The 17,630-nt window shown below is 40.4% G+C and overlaps 1 protein-coding gene across 1 annotated transcript; it reads left to right on the forward strand.

Annotated features, from left to right (window-relative positions):
• Window positions 1-12,384: 12,384 nt before the first annotated feature.
• LOC117634642 (tubulin beta-5 chain) lies at window positions 12,385-16,237 on the forward strand. The gene is made up of 4 exons (XM_034368825.1): window positions 12,385-12,596; window positions 13,150-13,554; window positions 14,037-14,306; window positions 15,245-16,237. The coding sequence occupies exons 2-4, from the start codon at window positions 13,161-13,163 to the stop codon at window positions 15,919-15,921; spliced, it is 1,341 nt and encodes a 446-aa protein (XP_034224716.1). The 5' UTR covers window positions 12,385-12,596; window positions 13,150-13,160; the 3' UTR covers window positions 15,922-16,237.
• The last annotated feature ends 1,393 nt before the right edge of the window (window positions 16,238-17,630 follow it).

Below are 17,630 nucleotides of genomic sequence, written 5' to 3' on the forward strand. Positions count from 1 at the left end.
ATGGCCGTGGATCGGCCTCTACTATCTCTATGAAACCTTCTTCATTCCAAAGGGCTAATTGTTGATGTAGAGTGGAAGGAACACATAAGCTTTGGTGAATCCAGTCCCTGCCAAGCAGTGCATTGTAAATGGTAGAAGTGGTGTCTACCACAAAGAATGCAATCTTCAGTTCTTTGGTTCCAACTATGACATCCACATCCAAGATTCCGTGAGTTTTAGCGATGCCCCAGCAAAGTTGTTGATAGTTGAGCGTGTTGGGATTAAATCCTTCTCTGTTCTGCCCATTTTGCTCAACAATTTGTAAGGTAGAAGATTAATGGCTGCACCTCCATCTATCATGACTTTGGGAATGGGAACACCCCCAAGTTTGCTGTTATGTACAGAGGTCTGAGGAGATTAGCCATCTCCTTGGTCGGTTTGGAGAAACAAAGCTGCTCTGTAGCCATTTTCATGGCAGTTCCGCCTGTCTTGGCAATAGGTGTTTGCTGTTCTGGTGCTTCCTCTACCTCTGCCAACCTGCACTCAAAGCTTTCCTGAGAAAACATGTCTCTTTCCAGAGTGTTTTCTTGTCCTTCTGCTGCCTTGAATTTCTTTGGCAAGATGAACACCATGTTGATACCTAGATCACCCTGCAAAAGGTTTTCTAATTCAGCACCGAAAGCCTCAGTTTCTGCATCTAGCTCTCCGTCCTACTCCATCTGTTCTTCCCCATATTCTTCTGTCCAGTCTTCCTGTTCTCCTGTTTCGAGGAGTCTAGTCTGGTCATCTGCAGAAGCCTCATAGTCCAACTGCTCTTCTTCATACTCTTCAGTCCAGTCTTCTTGTCCTTCAACTAGAATAGGTTCAGATTCACCTTGTATTTGTGAAGGCTCAAGCCGATTGACTGGGGATGAGGTAGGATGGGTAGAAGATCTGCCTGGAGATTCTACCTTTATCAGCTTTTGTGGCTGACAGGTTGTTTGTTCTGCCTGAGGAGCTATTTCTAGACTCTTCCCTCCTCTGGCAGAACTGGTCTTGGCAGTGCCTGTGTGTCATTCCTGTTCCTGAGGAAGGTGCAGTGGTGCAGTACTGCTTTTGAATTCTCCTTTTCTGAGTTCTGGTTAACTCCAGAGTCGGTCTACCGCTCTTTCCAACAGAATACCAACTGCCTTCTATGATAGTTGCCAAGGGCTTTTCATTCCCGGGCATCTTGATTGGTATTTCTTTCTTTGGCTACTCTGCCATTCTCTTATTGTGCTGAGCAGGCCTAAGATAGTCCTTTTGTCTGGATCTGTCTTTAGATGGGACCGGAACTGGACTCTGTTGGTATGATGTTCCAATCCTGTCAAACACGTTGGGTGTGGGCTAATTCTGCTTGTCCAGAGTCACTTCTAACTCACTCTCACACTTGTACCTGCTGCACAATACTACCCTAATGGAGATAGTTGCCTTTGGCCTTTGATTAGCCTCCCTCGTGACTCTTCTGCCTCTGCTGGAGCTAGCTTCTATCGTTGTATTTCTTCTCTTCTGTTCTGGCCAATTTAAGTTGACCATGTTGACTTGTGGCTGGGGAAAGGGATCTGTTGTAACTAATGGAGGTTTCTCTGCCAGTTTTAGCCTTCCTGTATGACATCCCTGAAAACAACACAACTATTGGTGGAATGATTCCAAGAGTTGTGCCACCTGCAATACTGTCTGCCCTTAAGTTCTTCTGGCTTGGGCAACCTGTGGGGTGTCTCTATTGCCTTTTGTAGTAGCATCTCGTCAAACAAAGCATCAACCTTGGTTAGATCAAAGGAATAGACTTTGTTCTGTGTTGGTTTGTTTGGAACAAACCCTCCTATGAATGGTGGCGGGTTCTGATCCTTTGGTGGCTTTGTAAGAGCCTTGCAGCTGATGTGATGTTTCAGCTTTGCCATTTCTGCCACTGCAATTTCTCTTTCCTCCGAGCCTTCTCTGTCTTCCTCTGATTCCACGTCAACCAGATGGATTAAAGAGGAGGGGTTTTGTAGTATGTGCCCTTGGAAGAGTTTCTCTTATGTTGTTCTTCCTTAAGCAACTCCTCATACTTAGATGCTTTATCTGCTAGTTCTACCAGATCTCTAAACAGCATCCCATCAAATCTTTTCCTCATGGAGATTTTAAGGGCGGCTTGAGCCATCCGGATGAAGTGCCTCTCTTCCATAGGGATTCGGCACTTAATTTTGAGCTTTCTGAACCTGGTTATGAAGTCTTGAGCAGGTTCATCTTCACTCTGTTTGAGGGCAGCAAGATCACTGATAGTGACTTCTGGCTGGAACCTGAAATAGTAGTCATGGAAAACATTTTCCATTTGCTCCCAGGTTTGAACAGAGTTAGCTGGTAGACTGGTGTACCAGGTGAAGGCTTGTCCAGAGAGAGAATTTCCAAAAAATGTTAGATTTAACAGAGGGTTATTTTCTATGGCTATGCATTGGACAGAAAATCTGCCTATATGCTCCACTAATGAAGAATGGGGATCTTCTCCGTCGAACAAGGTGAAGTTTGGCACCTTGAAACCCTGTGATAGAGGTATTCGATCAATATAAGCTGGATATGGCTTTCTGTAAGTGGGCCTGTCTCCTCCTCTAGCTTCAGGCTCCATCATCTCCCTGATCATTCTCTGTAGTGCCCCCATGTCATTTAAAGCATTGACAGGGTGTAGATTTCGTCCTGTTCTGGCTGGATGTGTTGAATTCCGTGCTCCATTCTGTATGGCCTGGGCAGCACTTCCTCCCTGTATTCTACTTCTTCTTCAAAATCAAGATGGTTTCTGCAATTTGCTCCTGGTCTGTTCTTGTCATTGTTGGCAAAGGGGTTAATCCCCCTTCTGCCTCTTAGTGGTGGAAAGAATGGATTGGGATCCATCCTTTTGGGTCTGTAAGGCAACACATCTGGTGTCAGGACCCGATCCAAATTCCACTTTGGAATTCGAACCAAGCCCTGTGCGTGTCCGACATCTGGCAACTGTCGGGCACAAATGACCATTTTACCCCTCCTGTTACAATTACTATGAAAACTTCCCTTGGACTTCTGCCGAAAATTCGGCAGAGTCTCCCCTGTATTTTGATCAAACCCAAATTTTTCCACCTGTCAAACAATCATATATATCCACACCAACTGCCAGAATAGAATAACCAAGTATTCACCAGCTCCCAGTTTTCCATTAAAACGAGATATCAGAGCATTTTCTAAAGTTTACAGGGTTTCAAGGATTTTTCCACAAAACTCTACCTGATTTGGTGGCGCGGAAGCTAGGAATGGCCCGGTGGTGGATCCTGCGCACTTCTATGGCCTGGGGGCGAAAAACAGGTTGAAAATGTGAGTGGCCAAAAATAATGTTCTTGAAAACAATTTATAACCATAATAACCCCCATTTAAAAATAAGTAAGGATATAAATCGATGGTTTGTCTATATTTCAATACAAGGTATTCAAATAAGCATGTAAAAACATACTGAAGAATATACTCGTATAACTGAACAAATATATAAGGATATAAAGGCGTGAATATCAAAGAAACTGGTATAAAATAACTGAAAGTCATAACTGGATAAAAAAAAAACTCAAAATCCTTTGAAACTACCACCTAATTGTACCCCTGTCATTTCCGTCAATTCCCCTGGCAGGTCTCGGGCGTCACGCAGTCTACCCGAGCCGCAAACTGGCGAAATTAGGGGACTATGATCAGCTTGATATGCCGGCAGGTCTCGATAACACCAAGTCGACTCGAGCCGCTCTGGCAAGATACAGGGGACCGTAGTCAGCCTGATCCGCAATCCTGGCAGGTCTCGGGGACACAGAGTCAGCCGAGCCGCAATCCTGGCATGTCTCGGGACACCAAGTCTGCCGAGCCGCAAATCCTGGCACTCACGGTCCGAGCGTCCCCGAAACTCGTGAGGCAAAGTCAAGTGCACTGACTGAACTGTAAACAGACTGGATGTCCGTAGACATCGGTCCGTCTGAGGGTAATCACCAAATGAAAAGACGGGTACATGGTGGTTCTAAAATAACTATTTTAGAAAAACCTGATAAGTCTCTGTAATCTGATAAATCTGAGGTAAGCTGCCATTTCTGTATCACAAATCTCAAGTCTACTGCTCAACTGAGTAATATAAAAATAAGGATGCTTTACACTACACTTCATGCTCGGAAAAACATGTAATAACACTTATTCAAGATCAGATACTGAAATCTATTCAGATAAACTCATTTATAAAAACTTATTCGTATAAAATTAATATAAAATCACTTACGAAATCTTATTTATAAAAAAATCATCTATATAACTTATTTATATAAAAGCCTTTATGAAAGAAAGTCCACCCACTGATGGTTCGAGCTAGCTGGACCCTTTCGAAGGTCCCTCCTGTGGGTCGATTGGACCTCTGGTGCCTGATTAACCATGAATATTAAATTAATAAAACTGCTCGATAAAAGAATTAAATTAAACACCCTGCCCCGGCTCCTAGGAATACGTGCATTCATTTAAATATCACTCCTAAGCCCACTTTAGTTTTTCAGACAATTAGAACGGTCGTGGAAGACCCGACACTTAGCTAAGCGATAGACCACCAGATCGGCCGATCCGGGACCCCGTGGGTCCACGGTCTCCGATGGCCAATCTAAACTTCTCTGAAGGTTCCTTATAGAGAAGGAACCATGTTTCGCGAGTTTGGTCCGAAACGGACGGTCGGATTAGCCAAAATCGCGTTATTGCTTAAAATCCAAACCCTAGCCCCAGGGTACGCGATTTCGGAGTATCCGGGACTCCGATTCGCAATCCGCCGGATCCTACAGGATCCTGAAATCATGCAGACCGACATATCCAAAATCGAGTGCGATCCAACGATTTGACGACACTGCACCCAAGGATCACGCGATATGGAAAATCCGTTCGGGGCTCAAACGGACTCCGAATCGAGATCCGCAAAATCCTACGCGCTCGTGACGACACGAGGATCGCAAAACTACACAGAATTACTTCACCAGCCTCGCCCACGCGCCGCCACACTCGCGGGCAGATTTGGGTGTCCAAAGCGATTTTGGGTTGCCGGAAAATCTCGGAACCAAGACTCCAAACTCCTATCCTAGGTAAAACACCCCATTTTGAGTAAATTTTGTTCTTGGACATACCCCAAAAAGTGACCGGAAACAGCCGATCACGGCAGTCAAAGTTTCGGCCAATTTTCAAGTCGAAAATCGAACGTTCTAGAGCCAAAATCGATTGAAACCCATACATCCATCAGTTAGAACACGAAAAATAGCTGAGAAACCATACCTTACTCGATCGATTTGGTGGAGAATTGAGGGAGAACGAGGAGCTCAAAGTTCAAACTGGAAAATCGGCAAAAATGGCAGATTCCGGCGAGCTCCGGCCACGGCAAGGGCGGCGACGGGTCAGGAAAGGACGGCGGTCGAGTGGTGGTTCGTTTGGTACCAACGGCGGAGATCGGCTCCACCTGTGGCGGCCGGGGCGACGTCGAAAGCGAGCGGAGGTCGGGCTGGCACGCGATCGGGAGGAGAGAGAAGAGAGAGAAATGAGGAGAGAGAAGGGAGAAAGAGGAGAGAGAAACGAGGAGAGAGAAGGGAGAAAGAGATAAAAATCTGACTTTTTGACCAAATTACCGTTTTGCCCTTCACGGTATTTTGATCGTATTTTCTTCGTTACAACTCCTATTCGAGTCTACTCCATGTCTACAGACTCGTTTCGCCGTGCTCTACGCAACGGCGTAAGCGGAATTACCAAATTCTTTCCCGATCAAAAATTCAACTTTTTCCCTATTAAAATATATGAGGGCAAACTTGTCTTTTTGCTAGAAGATATTAATCCTTCTTTTTAGATATTTTGTTACTTTTTAGATATTTTATTTTGGGTTATTACATCTGGTGCCTCAGGCAGAAGTGCCAGGGGCTGATCACGTGGGGCCACGGGTTGTGGAATAGGTGGAGGTTCTGGCTGATTTTGAGGAACCTGAACCGGTGTAGGGCCTTCTGGCCTGATTGGACCCTCATGCTCTTGGTCAGGAAGGGCTCCTCCCCTCTGTCCAGCTCGGATCTCTCCATGCCCTTGTACTCCAGCTATCTGTGCAATGAGAGGATTCTCTTGGTATGGCCAAGCCAATCCTGGTGGAGGGCTATAAGGGAGGTCTAGCTATTGGACTACAACATCTGGGTTTGGAATTTTGGCCATGGCAGCCTCTCGGTCCTTCCTGAACTGTGTGTTAACTTGCCATTGCATCATGGCTGTCATGTTGTTCAGAGTATCCTGGCTCCTTTGTGCTGTAGCCTCCTGTAGGAACACAGCTTCCTGTATCTGATTCAACCTCCTGTAGCCGGTCCTGGAACGTCTGCTTCCAGTGCTGTCATCAGCTGAGTGTCTGGCATCACTTTCTTCTGACTCTAATCCTTCTCGGAGAACTACCTGATTTCTTTCCGTGGCGTGGCGTGGGTTCTGGCTAGAGCTTCCAATATTCATATACTTGAGAAAATTTCTATCGAAGTATGTATACTGAGAAGTCCCACTGGGCGTGCCAAATTGTTCACCCGTTTTGTTTTTATTCCTGTGATGGAAGGACAAAGTTCCCCATTGCCTTGAAAACCATTGACTGGTCAACAAGCCAACTTTCTTTGGTGTGCGAGCGTGCCACTGCTCGCAATAAAAAATCCTAGCAGACTTATTTGAAACAGATAACTTGTGCCCCAAGTTACTGACTTCTAAACAAGCGATTGTGAATTTTGGTGAGGAATATCTCTCAAGTAAGTTCTTTTCCTTCCTCAGATTGGTGAGGACTTCATAATTTATCACAATATAAAAGTGATAGTTCTAGCCAGAATAGATGATAATAAAGTGGACTGTTTTAGGCAGAACTGCCTTTTACAAAATGAAGAAGGGAGAAATCAACTCTAGAAAGACAAAAAGATGGCTGGAATCCCATTTCTACCTGGGTAGAAACTTCTTATCCGGGCTAGACTAAGTATGTTTGTGCTGGATTGAACTGTTAACAACTTCAACTGCTTAGCTTCAGCTGTAAATCGATACCAAAGTTCAATTTTGGCAGAGTTCTAATCTACTTCAAGCCTTGGGAGGCTTTTGAGAGGGTAGAACTGCCGCTTCTTTAGTTTGAAAGGGGAGAAGTGGCTGGAATTGAGGACTTAATAAGCTGGAATTGCACTATAAAATTTGTTGAGGTTTTCATATTTGTGAAAACTCAAATTCTGCTTGTCTTGGCTTTTGCTGAACCAAATTTGTAACTAGAGAAGTCTCGTTTTGAATGACTTATCTCTAAGTCTGAACTTTGGAAGTTCTGATCTATAGCTGGCTTCTTTTGTGGCTCAAATGAGCTTTTGGTCGCTCTAGTTTGTTTGAAGGTTCTCAGTGATCAAGTGATCATTTTGAGTTTTTTGCCCTTTGGTTGATTTTTGATTGTTTGATTGATTGTTGAATTTTTGTGTGTCCTTTGCTCTGTTCACCCTCTCTTTATATTTATAAGAAATGTTTTTGGAGTAGGGTTTCTTTCTTTTAATAATGGGCGGTAAATTTGTCAAAAGATCTTTCATTTTTTAATGCAAAGAAAGAGGAATTCTATCAATTCTAGCAGATAAGCTCTCACTAGTCAGTCCCTAAGGCAATTACTTCCCTGTTTTCCTGCTTATTTCCCAAATGCGATATGCTTATCTCTTGAAAATAGTGCCTTTCTTTGGAGCAGATTTTTCTCTAAATATAAAAAAGGATTTTGATCTTTTAGCTTTAGAGTTGCAGAGAAAATTTTGCAAATGACCTGTGTTCATTTAATTTCCAATCACTTCCTCCATGATAGTTGAATTTGTTGACTTTTCTAAGTCAGGTAGTCACGTGAATTCTGAACATAGGCTTTCCAAAAAAGGTCTTTTGATTTTGCACTCCAGGATTTGAGATCAGAAGCTGGGCCCAATCCAATTTTTCTTTTGATTTTTTTTTGATCTGCGTCAATGGTGGATTGCCACTTAATCTTGACGTTTTTACGACTCTGCCACTTTGTAAAAGGCATGGGCTTTTTGATTTGGTTTTGGGCTTTTTATTTTCAAACCAAAACCTACTCCTCCGTTTCTTCTGTTTTGTGGGCCTTTGTGAGAAGTGGGCTGGTGTGTGGTTGCTTTTGGCCAAAACAGGTAGCAAATCATGAAACTGTTCCTTTAATCCTCTACCAATTTCTTATTAATTGTTTTATTGTTAAACTTGGCTTCTTATATAGAAACGAAAGGATTTTCCCTTTGTCTCTTGACTTTTGAAAATGGAACTATTTTTGGTACAGTTTTCTTCCAATTAGGCATGTTGCAAAGGATAAACTATCAAAATTGAAAGTGAGTATACGTGTTCCCAAATTATGCTAAAATTTGACAATTACAAATTTAAAAGTATATGGTTAAATTTGGTCTCATCTCATGTTATTTATGTATAGATTGACAGTGAAAAAGTGAAAGATCAATTAGAGAGGAACAGGTGGTGCAAGTGGTCTTGATCGTTGCATGTCTTCCTCCTATGTGCATATTATGTAAATATTTATGTCCATAATCTAAAACTATGATGTTGTGTAGAATGAAAATATTATTTTACTTAAATTATTTGAGATTTTCCTATTAATGTTGGATTTTCTTTGGATAATATTAATGTGTGGGTAATTAATTAAATAAAAATCCCCCTAGCTCCTAAATTTCATTAGACTAGCCTTCCTGCACGGGCTTCCGCACATGCGAGAGGCTTTTTTTTTTAATCACAGCGCTACGCGCGACTTACAAAGTTTCGTGAATATTTTTTTCCCAATTGTATTTATATAGACTAGTCTCCCTGCACGAGCTTTAGCACATGCGACATGCTTTTTTTAATCACGCGCGCTACGCTTGACTTACAAAGTTTCATAAATATTTTTTCGCAATTGTATTTATATAGATGTATGTTTCAACAGTTTCATATTTTAATTGCATGCGTGTGATATATCGTCGTCCTAAAAGTTTTCGTTTATCGCCTATATTTTTCTAGACGTCCATCTTAGCAGTTTCTTTTTTTTGTTATTATTTTTTTTTTTATAGCATGTAAACTGTTAAGATGGATGTCTAGAAAAATACGGGCGATAAAAGAAAACTTTTAGGACGACGATATATCACATGCATGCGATTAAAATATGAAACTGTTGAAACATACATCTATATAAATACAATTGCGAAAAAATATTTACGAAACCTTGTAAGTTGCCCGTAGCGCCCATGATTTAATGAATGCCTCTCGCATGCCCTGAAGCGCATGCAGGGAGACTAGTCTATATAAATACAATTGGGAAAAAATATTCACGAAACTTTGTAAGTCGCGCGCGATTAAAAAAAAAGCTTTTCACAAACACGAAAGCGCGTGAAAAGAGACTAATATTATATTATGAAAGGATAACATATATGTTAGCATTTATTGTTAGAGAAGCAAAGAAAGTGATTTTGTGCATGTATCACACTTGCCCCTTAATTGCTTTTCCACCTACCACCAACACAAATTTCCAACGCACCTACACTCATTGGATGGTCAATATGAATATGGAGTGTCATAGATATAATATAATAAATCAAAGAGATAAGAAAATAGAGAGGACTAATCTCTTTATTGTTGGGGTTGGCCAGAGAACTCAACTAATTTTGGAAGAGTATTTGTGTTGATAATGTGTTGTAAAATGAATGTTGTTAAAATACAAATGCCACACATAAAATAAATGAGACGTAATATTTAACGAGGTTCGACAAGTTGTGTCTACGTCTCTAAAGAGCAGTAGCAATAACCATTTTCACTATGTAAAATAATAAGGCAACAAAAAGAATACAACTTGGGTATTTACACTTAAACTGGCTCACTATTTTTCTCTCTGCTCTCTTTTCTCTCCTTTTACTATCATTTTTCTTCCTTCTCTGCATAGACTCTCACTTTCTTTTTCTCTGGAGGTGTCTCTCACTTTTCACTTCGGATTTGTTTGTAAAACTTGAAACAATCGTTCCCTTTGTAAAGGGAAGTTACGTAGCACAACATTAACTATGAGCATGTGAAGATCAACTGCCTGCTGTAAATATGAAAACTATTTCACCTACAATACATGAAAGTCTTCATCCTAATAGTTGTGGGCCATCCACATATAAAACATGCTAACTCTCAGCTAAGCAACTATGTGATGTGGTTGAATGGATTGGCAGAAAACGTGAAAACACACCTATATGTAGTTAGCAAATAAGGACGCGATGACAAGATATGAAAAACCATAAGCCAACAATTTTATGATGATCCCACCTTAATGTTGCCAAATTAGCAATTATAGTTTTGTTAACAATTTGTTTCTTGCATGCCAAACTGTTATCAACAAATAAGAAATTTGAAAAAAAAAAAACCTAAAACGAACACTTTTGACATTTTTACTTATTTGAAAAGGGTATGTTTTCATGCACACATGGGTATATAATTAACTGTTTCAATTCATGGCTTTTTATGCATTTATTAACATGTAAGGAATTAAAAAAGTATACGAGTAGATTTCGTAAGAATGCTATTGTTTTTACCTCCCGTTAACCCACAAATGTTTCTGAACTACTCTTGCCTTCTTCACTTTTTCTTAACCCTAAATCAATAAGATAAACGTACCTACGGTCTCTAAATCAGGTGTAGAACTAAACCATGTATTATATATTTTGCTCTTAATTGTGAATCGTGATGTGTGAGTGAGTATCCACCATAACCCCAAATCCTTCCATTTTTATTTGTTGATGCTCAAAATGGCTCGGCCACTATTTGAGTCCAACTTAGTGATTAGAGATACTAGGTCTTCGGAAGGGAAGAAGGCTGAAGCCCTTGGGTGAAATGGATTGGTAAGACCTGCAGAAGGTAAAAAAAGGGGAAGCGACCGTTAAGCTTCGGACACCGGTGTGGTGCCGGCCGAAGGCTCTCCGATGCCTAAGTCAGTTACAGGTAGTAATTCTGGCAGAGTAACAGTGAAAGTAGGGGAATGGTCTCTTCTTTTTACCTGTGTATTGTTCCCTATTTATAGGGAAGTGAAAGTGGGAGCTTTGCACAAAGTTCCAATGTGGGACTTTGTGCAAGCCGTTGTGGTGGCGACACGTGTCCTGAAGATTAGGTTTGGCATTTGAGAGCTTCGGCAGGTGTCTGGCACCTCGGAAGTGTGTCTTCCTTCGGCATGGGAGGAGGCATGGTTGCCTTGGTGCTAGTTGCTTTGTGGCTGGGACTGCTCGGTTCATTATGGTGTAAACATTATTTTTTCATTTTTTTATTTTTCGCAATGATCAATTTTGAATTTCTTTTTTGGGTCACTTATCAGCCTCCCAACTTGAAAAGGCAAGTGGTGGTTGTGAATGTGATTCAAGACACAGAAATAGATGCTTGGACTCTAACTCAAGCAAGCATCGCTTCACCTAAGATCTGATCTAAATCCAATTACCAAGATTAACCAGAGACTTGGGTTAAGCTTTAACCAGGGTTAAAAATAAAATAAGCCTCTGTTTTCTTTACTTATTATTATTTGTAATTTTCCTGCTTACAAAGTTACAAATTGGCTGGCAGAGTGGCGACTTCACATGTCTACAAAACTCTCTCATGTGGTCTGCTGTAGGCTTTTCAGACCAATTTTTGTCCCTGTTCTTGCTCCCTCAATACTCGCCACGCGCTTAATAATTATTTTGCTAGAGGGATGCTCCTATTACACTTGCAGTGTCTAAAGGATGAGAATCAACTGTGTCGCATGTACATCGAGAATTCAAGTATTATATGCGTTATTAGTCTGATTTTTTATTCGAATTTTCTGTGAGCCAATGCTCTTTGAATTTTTCCGTATTGACGAAATGAACAAATTGTTATGTTGATCATATTGACACAAATGACATAGATGAAAAATGTTTGAAACTAACAACAGAATTGGAGAATCAAAATGGAACTCGAGTACAAATTGAGAGTTTATTGTGGTTAAAAATTCATATTTTATTTTAAAAAAAATCAAAATGGAAGTGTCTGTTTTCCACTCGCCTACCTGCCCATGTGGTTTGGGTTTTCTACAGAGCTGTTTGGAAATTAATTTTTTTGGCAAAAAATAAATTAGAGACGCTGATGTGATGACTACTATGACAATGTGTTTCAGCTGATTCTTTGAAGATCATTGACCAATTTACCCATACGTTTCGAAATGACATTTGTGCCCTTCTCTTGTACTTCAATCGACTATTGTTCTTTGGCGGGGGGGGCCAACAAACTTCATTTGACTAGTTAAGGACCGTCCTGTCTTTTCCATCAAGAGCATATTTGTCCCCAAAATTTCCACTCAAATTTAAAAAATGAAAACTCACCCTGAGAATAATAACTGCCAGAAAAGCCCATCGTGACCGTTCAAGCCTAGAATCCTACGGCATCCAAAGGCTCTAGGATGAATATGGAGGGAAGCAACAGAGACCGTCAGATCTCACTCTTCGCTCTCACTCTTCGCCCTCACTTGCGTATATAAACCTCTGTAGTGTTCATCTTCTCCGCTCAAATCTCTCATTTCAACCTTGTTTTTCTATCATCTCACATTTTCTTGGTCAAAGTCACTGGTAATCTCTCACTCTCTGAGGCCTCAAATTTTGAATTTCATTGACTTCGATTTGATTGAGTTTCACTGAATGTGTAATTACTGTGTTTTCGGATGAATTTCATCTTTATTTTGCTTCTGATATATCGAATCGTGATGTTTTTGAATTGCATTTCAGTTCTATGTTTTTGAATTGCATGTAATTTACTCTGGTTTAGTAGAAGATATGCAGAAAGTGCACGAACAATGTCAATTATGAGAGAAATTCACATTTCTTATGAAATTTTTGCTGTATATATAGATATATAGTGAAATTGCGCAGAAAATTTGGATATGAACTCTTGATAGCTTAAAATAATGCTAAATTCAGTTTGTTCGGTAAATTTTTTTGCATCGCATCACTTTGTAATTCATGGTTAGGGATTTAGTAGAGTTCTGCTTATTAAGGTGATATGATCTCTTGTAGATTGTTACTCTCATTGATATTCCACTGAATTCCGTACTTTCGCTTTCATATCACATCCTACTTTAGCAATTTTTTTGATTTTCAATTCTGATTGTGCTGTGAATTTCAGAAAAGTGAAAAATGAGAGAGATCCTTCACGTTCAGGGCGGTCAATGTGGCAACCAGATTGGCTCCAAGTTCTGGGAGGTTGTGTGCGATGAGCACGGCATAGATCCAACTGGTAGGTACGTCGGTACCAAGGATGTGCAGCTAGAGCGTGTCAATGTCTACTACAATGAAGCATCGTGTGGGCGGTTTGTTCCTCGTGCTGTGCTCATGGACTTGGAACCTGGGACCATGGACAGTGTTCGCACTGGTCCGTATGGCCAGATCTTCAGGCCTGATAACTTTGTTTTCGGACAGTCTGGTGCTGGTAACAACTGGGCAAAAGGGCACTACACTGAAGGTGCAGAGCTTATTGATGCCGTTCTTGATGTTGTGAGAAAGGAGGCTGAGAACTGTGACTGTCTTCAAGGTATAGTGTTTTGGTGTGCTGTTTGGTGTTGTTTGTTTGTATAAGTATGAGGTATGTTAAATGTGTGTGATGATTAACTTATTTTTATTTTTTATTTTTATTGATCAAAGTTGCAACTTTTGAGCCATGATCTGCTGTCAAAGTTGCAACTGAGATGATAATCAAACTAACGTTACATTAATCAAAATTGGCGAAGTAGCAAGCAGACCTTTTCCTTTAAAAAAAAAAAAAATTTGTTTATTGTTTATTGGATTTTCCTTCTTTTGAAGGTTTCAGGCAGTTTAAATGGTTAGAATGGTTTTGAGTGATTGATCTCTTTGTAATTATATGCATTTACAGAAAAAGCTGGAATGTCGTTTTGAATTGTAGAAGATGAGATTAGCATTTCATGATCCATTGAAGTTGAAGGAAAATTTGCACAAAATTTTATCAGGAATATGATACGCTGGTCATATCTCATAAGAAATCCTGATTTTGTGTAGGTTTTCAAGTTTGCCACTCCTTGGGTGGAGGAACTGGTTCTGGAATGGGAACCTTGTTGATCTCGAAGATTAGGGAGGAGTACCCTGACAGGATGATGCTAACATTCTCTGTTTTCCCTTCACCAAAGGTCTCTGATACAGTTGTTGAGCCATACAATGCTACCCTTTCTGTGCATCAGCTTGTGGAGAATGCAGATGAGTGTATGGTGTTGGATAATGAAGCATTATATGATATCTGCTTCAGGACTCTCAAGTTGACTACTCCTAGTTGTAAGTAGCATGAAGCTTTTACTGTCATTATCTGCATCTATTCCTTTAAATTATTTGCTTGTGTACTTTATCTATTTAGCGAAAGTTTGCATCTCTACGAATCTATAAATATGTTCATAGACAATTTTGTATCTGATGCGAATTAGTGTTCTACTCTGGTATGCTTTCCTGGGTAAAATATATTCTTAACAAATACGGCATCCTGATTTATCACTTCATTAATTTTTCTTTCACGTTTGTGAAATGTACTTTATTTCAGTTATATCCTGATCTAAATATCTGGTCCCAATTAAGATGTTTTCTTGCTGATTTGTCAGGCCGCATGTGACATGCTGGGCTCCAAGCTTACAGTTAATGTGTTAGCATATTTATTGTTACATCACTTGTTTGGTGGTTCTTGTTGCTACTTGTGGAAGCAAGAGTGACACGACACACGTGAATTAGGTTACATATCCACTTTATTGGTTGTTTAACAATGTTGTTTGTTTGAGTTGTCATGCATACCATTCCAGCTGAGGTGGGACCATGTTGTATGCAATCATGAATTAGGTTGCATGTCCAATTTGCTTTGTAGAATGCCTTTAAGCTATGTAAAGTTACTTCTAGCTCACCACATTTTCTGATCCTTAAAATGCATTGATATCTGTAAATGCATTGCTCGGGGTTGAACATTGACGGTGATCTTGCCCCTGAGTGCAACATCTTGTCCTGGTTGAATTTTTTTATTGTTGATGGATTATTGTGGATAAATGATTTTTGCTGTTTAGTATCTGCATGTGGAAAGCTTCATGCTGATTTTGGATTCTGATGGAAAGGTTCTTTTGGATTGATCTAGTTTATTTTCAGCATATTTTAGTTATTATCATACCCAGTTTGTAATAGATAGCTCTATTGATTCCTAAAATGTTAGCTTATCTCGTTGCATTACTTTGCTGCAGTTGGTGACCTGAACCACTTGATCTCTGCAACCATGAGTGGGGTCACTTGCTGCCTTCGCTTCCCTGGTCAACTCAACTCTGACCTCCGAAAACTTGCTGTCAACTTGATCCCATTTCCTCGTCTCCACTTCTTCATGGTTGGATTTGCGCCTCTGACCTCCCGTGGATCCCAGCAATATCGAGCTCTAACAGTCCCAGAATTGACCCAGCAGATGTGGGATTCCAAGAACATGATGTGTGCTGCTGATCCCAGGCATGGTCGGTACCTCACTGCCTCAGCCATGTTCAGGGGCAAGATGAGCACTAAAGAGGTGGACGAACAAATGATCAATGTTCAGAACAAGAACTCTTCCTACTTTGTTGAGTGGATACCAAACAATGTGAAATCAAGCGTTTGTGACATTCCGCCCAGAGGGCTATCCATGGCATCCACATTCATCGGGAATTCGACCTCCATCCAGGAAATGTTTAGGCGTGTGAGCGAACAATTTACTGCCATGTTCAGGAGGAAGGCCTTCTTGCACTGGTACACTGGCGAAGGAATGGACGAAATGGAATTCACTGAAGCAGAGAGCAACATGAATGATCTCGTCTCTGAGTATCAGCAATACCAGGATGCGACTGCCGACGAGGAAGGTGAATATGAGGACGAGGAGGAAGTGATGGAGGATATGTGAATGTAGAGGTAAAACCTAAATTAGAGTGTGGATATGTGGATATGTGGATAAGAGATCTTTGTGTGTTACTTTGTGTATTGAGGGAAGATGATGAGTCTTAAAACCACACTGGTCTTTGTCCAAGTTCAATTTTATTGGTGGGGGAAAAGTTTATGCTACCAAGTAGATATTATTGAAAGGTCGAGTGATTGTTTGCAAGTAATCATGTGACATTTCCATGCCTTGTTCTATTCTGGATCGGTCGATTGATTTGTGTTCAATTGTTCAATTTTCTGTTCTATCTATCTAGTAAATCAATCTTCTTTGCTATTAATTATCTCAGTTGATCTTGCATTGCGTTGGTTATTAATTTGTTCTTCGGCCCAATCATATTATTACCCATACGTTATTAATATTTTTTTTTAAATTACCAAACAATTGATATTATTTTATTAGATCAATTGAAACAATACATAGAGAGCCATCTCGATTAGCAATACGACGGACATGGGTAATGAGCAATACGACAGATATGGGTAAAGCTTCCCCATTGACCAGAGTTAGCTAATACGACGGACATGGGTAATGAGCAATACGACAGATATGGGTAAAGCTTCCCCATTGACCAGAGTTAGCTTTGGGGCTGCTAACTAGTATAACTCTTCTAGAGAAACTAGACCACCCAGCAAAATTTATGAGAATTACAAGAGAAAACCAAACAACTCAGAGTATTTGGATTTAACACCAACTAAAGGAACATCAACACTTTGCTCTACAAATGATGCACAACCAAAGCCATCCAGATCCATAACAGAGACGACCAGATCTGCCCAGAGGAGAGAAGAACATCATGGTCTGTTTTGTCCCTAGATCTTAAGCGAATGAGGGAATAAGAGAATACCGAAAATCTGACAGGGAATAAACCCCTAGATCTGAAGCTTCTTGTTCTAACTCTCCTCCATCCTCTGGCACACGCTTTGTTGTAAAATTTAACGGAATCACAGCCAGCCACAACCAAGTCTCTAAAAAACAAAAACCTAAAGGAGCAAGATAAAAGCAGGGGCAAGGAGGGAGGGAGGAACAAAAGGAAAGAGAAGAGAAGGGAGGGGGATGGGAAGCCAACAACCCCAAAGGGGGCGGTGGCTCCTAGAGTTTCTTCGCTGGTCGCTCCAGAGAGTTATTGGGGTTATTAATTTGTTTTTGGGCTAAAATTGATCATGCTTGGTTAATTACATATGTTAACAACTAGTTACAAAAATATGATAAAATTGATACTATGGACATTAAAACAAAATTTGAAATTTTGGATCTCGTTTATTTATTTATTTATTTTTAGGATCTTTCTTATTAAAAAAAGCGATAGCATATTAAACTCACACACACAACACGGATGTCAGAATTCGAATCCAAAACCTTGCTTGAGGGAGTAAATACTCCAAACTACTACACTGTATTAAATAAGTTATATACCATGTTGATAGCTTAAATTGAAGAGATCTTTCTGGTTTTGATAAGTTTTAGGGGAGGAAGGCTATCCAATTCTTGTCATACCAAAACTTCTTTGATGACTTTAGTTGAAGAGATCTTTTGATGACCCTTGCAACTAACAAGAATTTGTTAAACCAAATACTGTCCACCTCTTTATTATCTATTCCACTGTTATCTCGAGACTCGAGTGTAGTTTGTTATTATTGGCATTCTAGTCATCCTTGTCGTGCCCATGTAAAAAA

The sequence above is a fragment of the Prunus dulcis genome, chromosome 7 (assembly GCF_902201215.1).
Source record: "Prunus dulcis chromosome 7, ALMONDv2, whole genome shotgun sequence".
NCBI classification, from domain to species: domain Eukaryota; kingdom Viridiplantae; phylum Streptophyta; class Magnoliopsida; order Rosales; family Rosaceae; genus Prunus; species Prunus dulcis.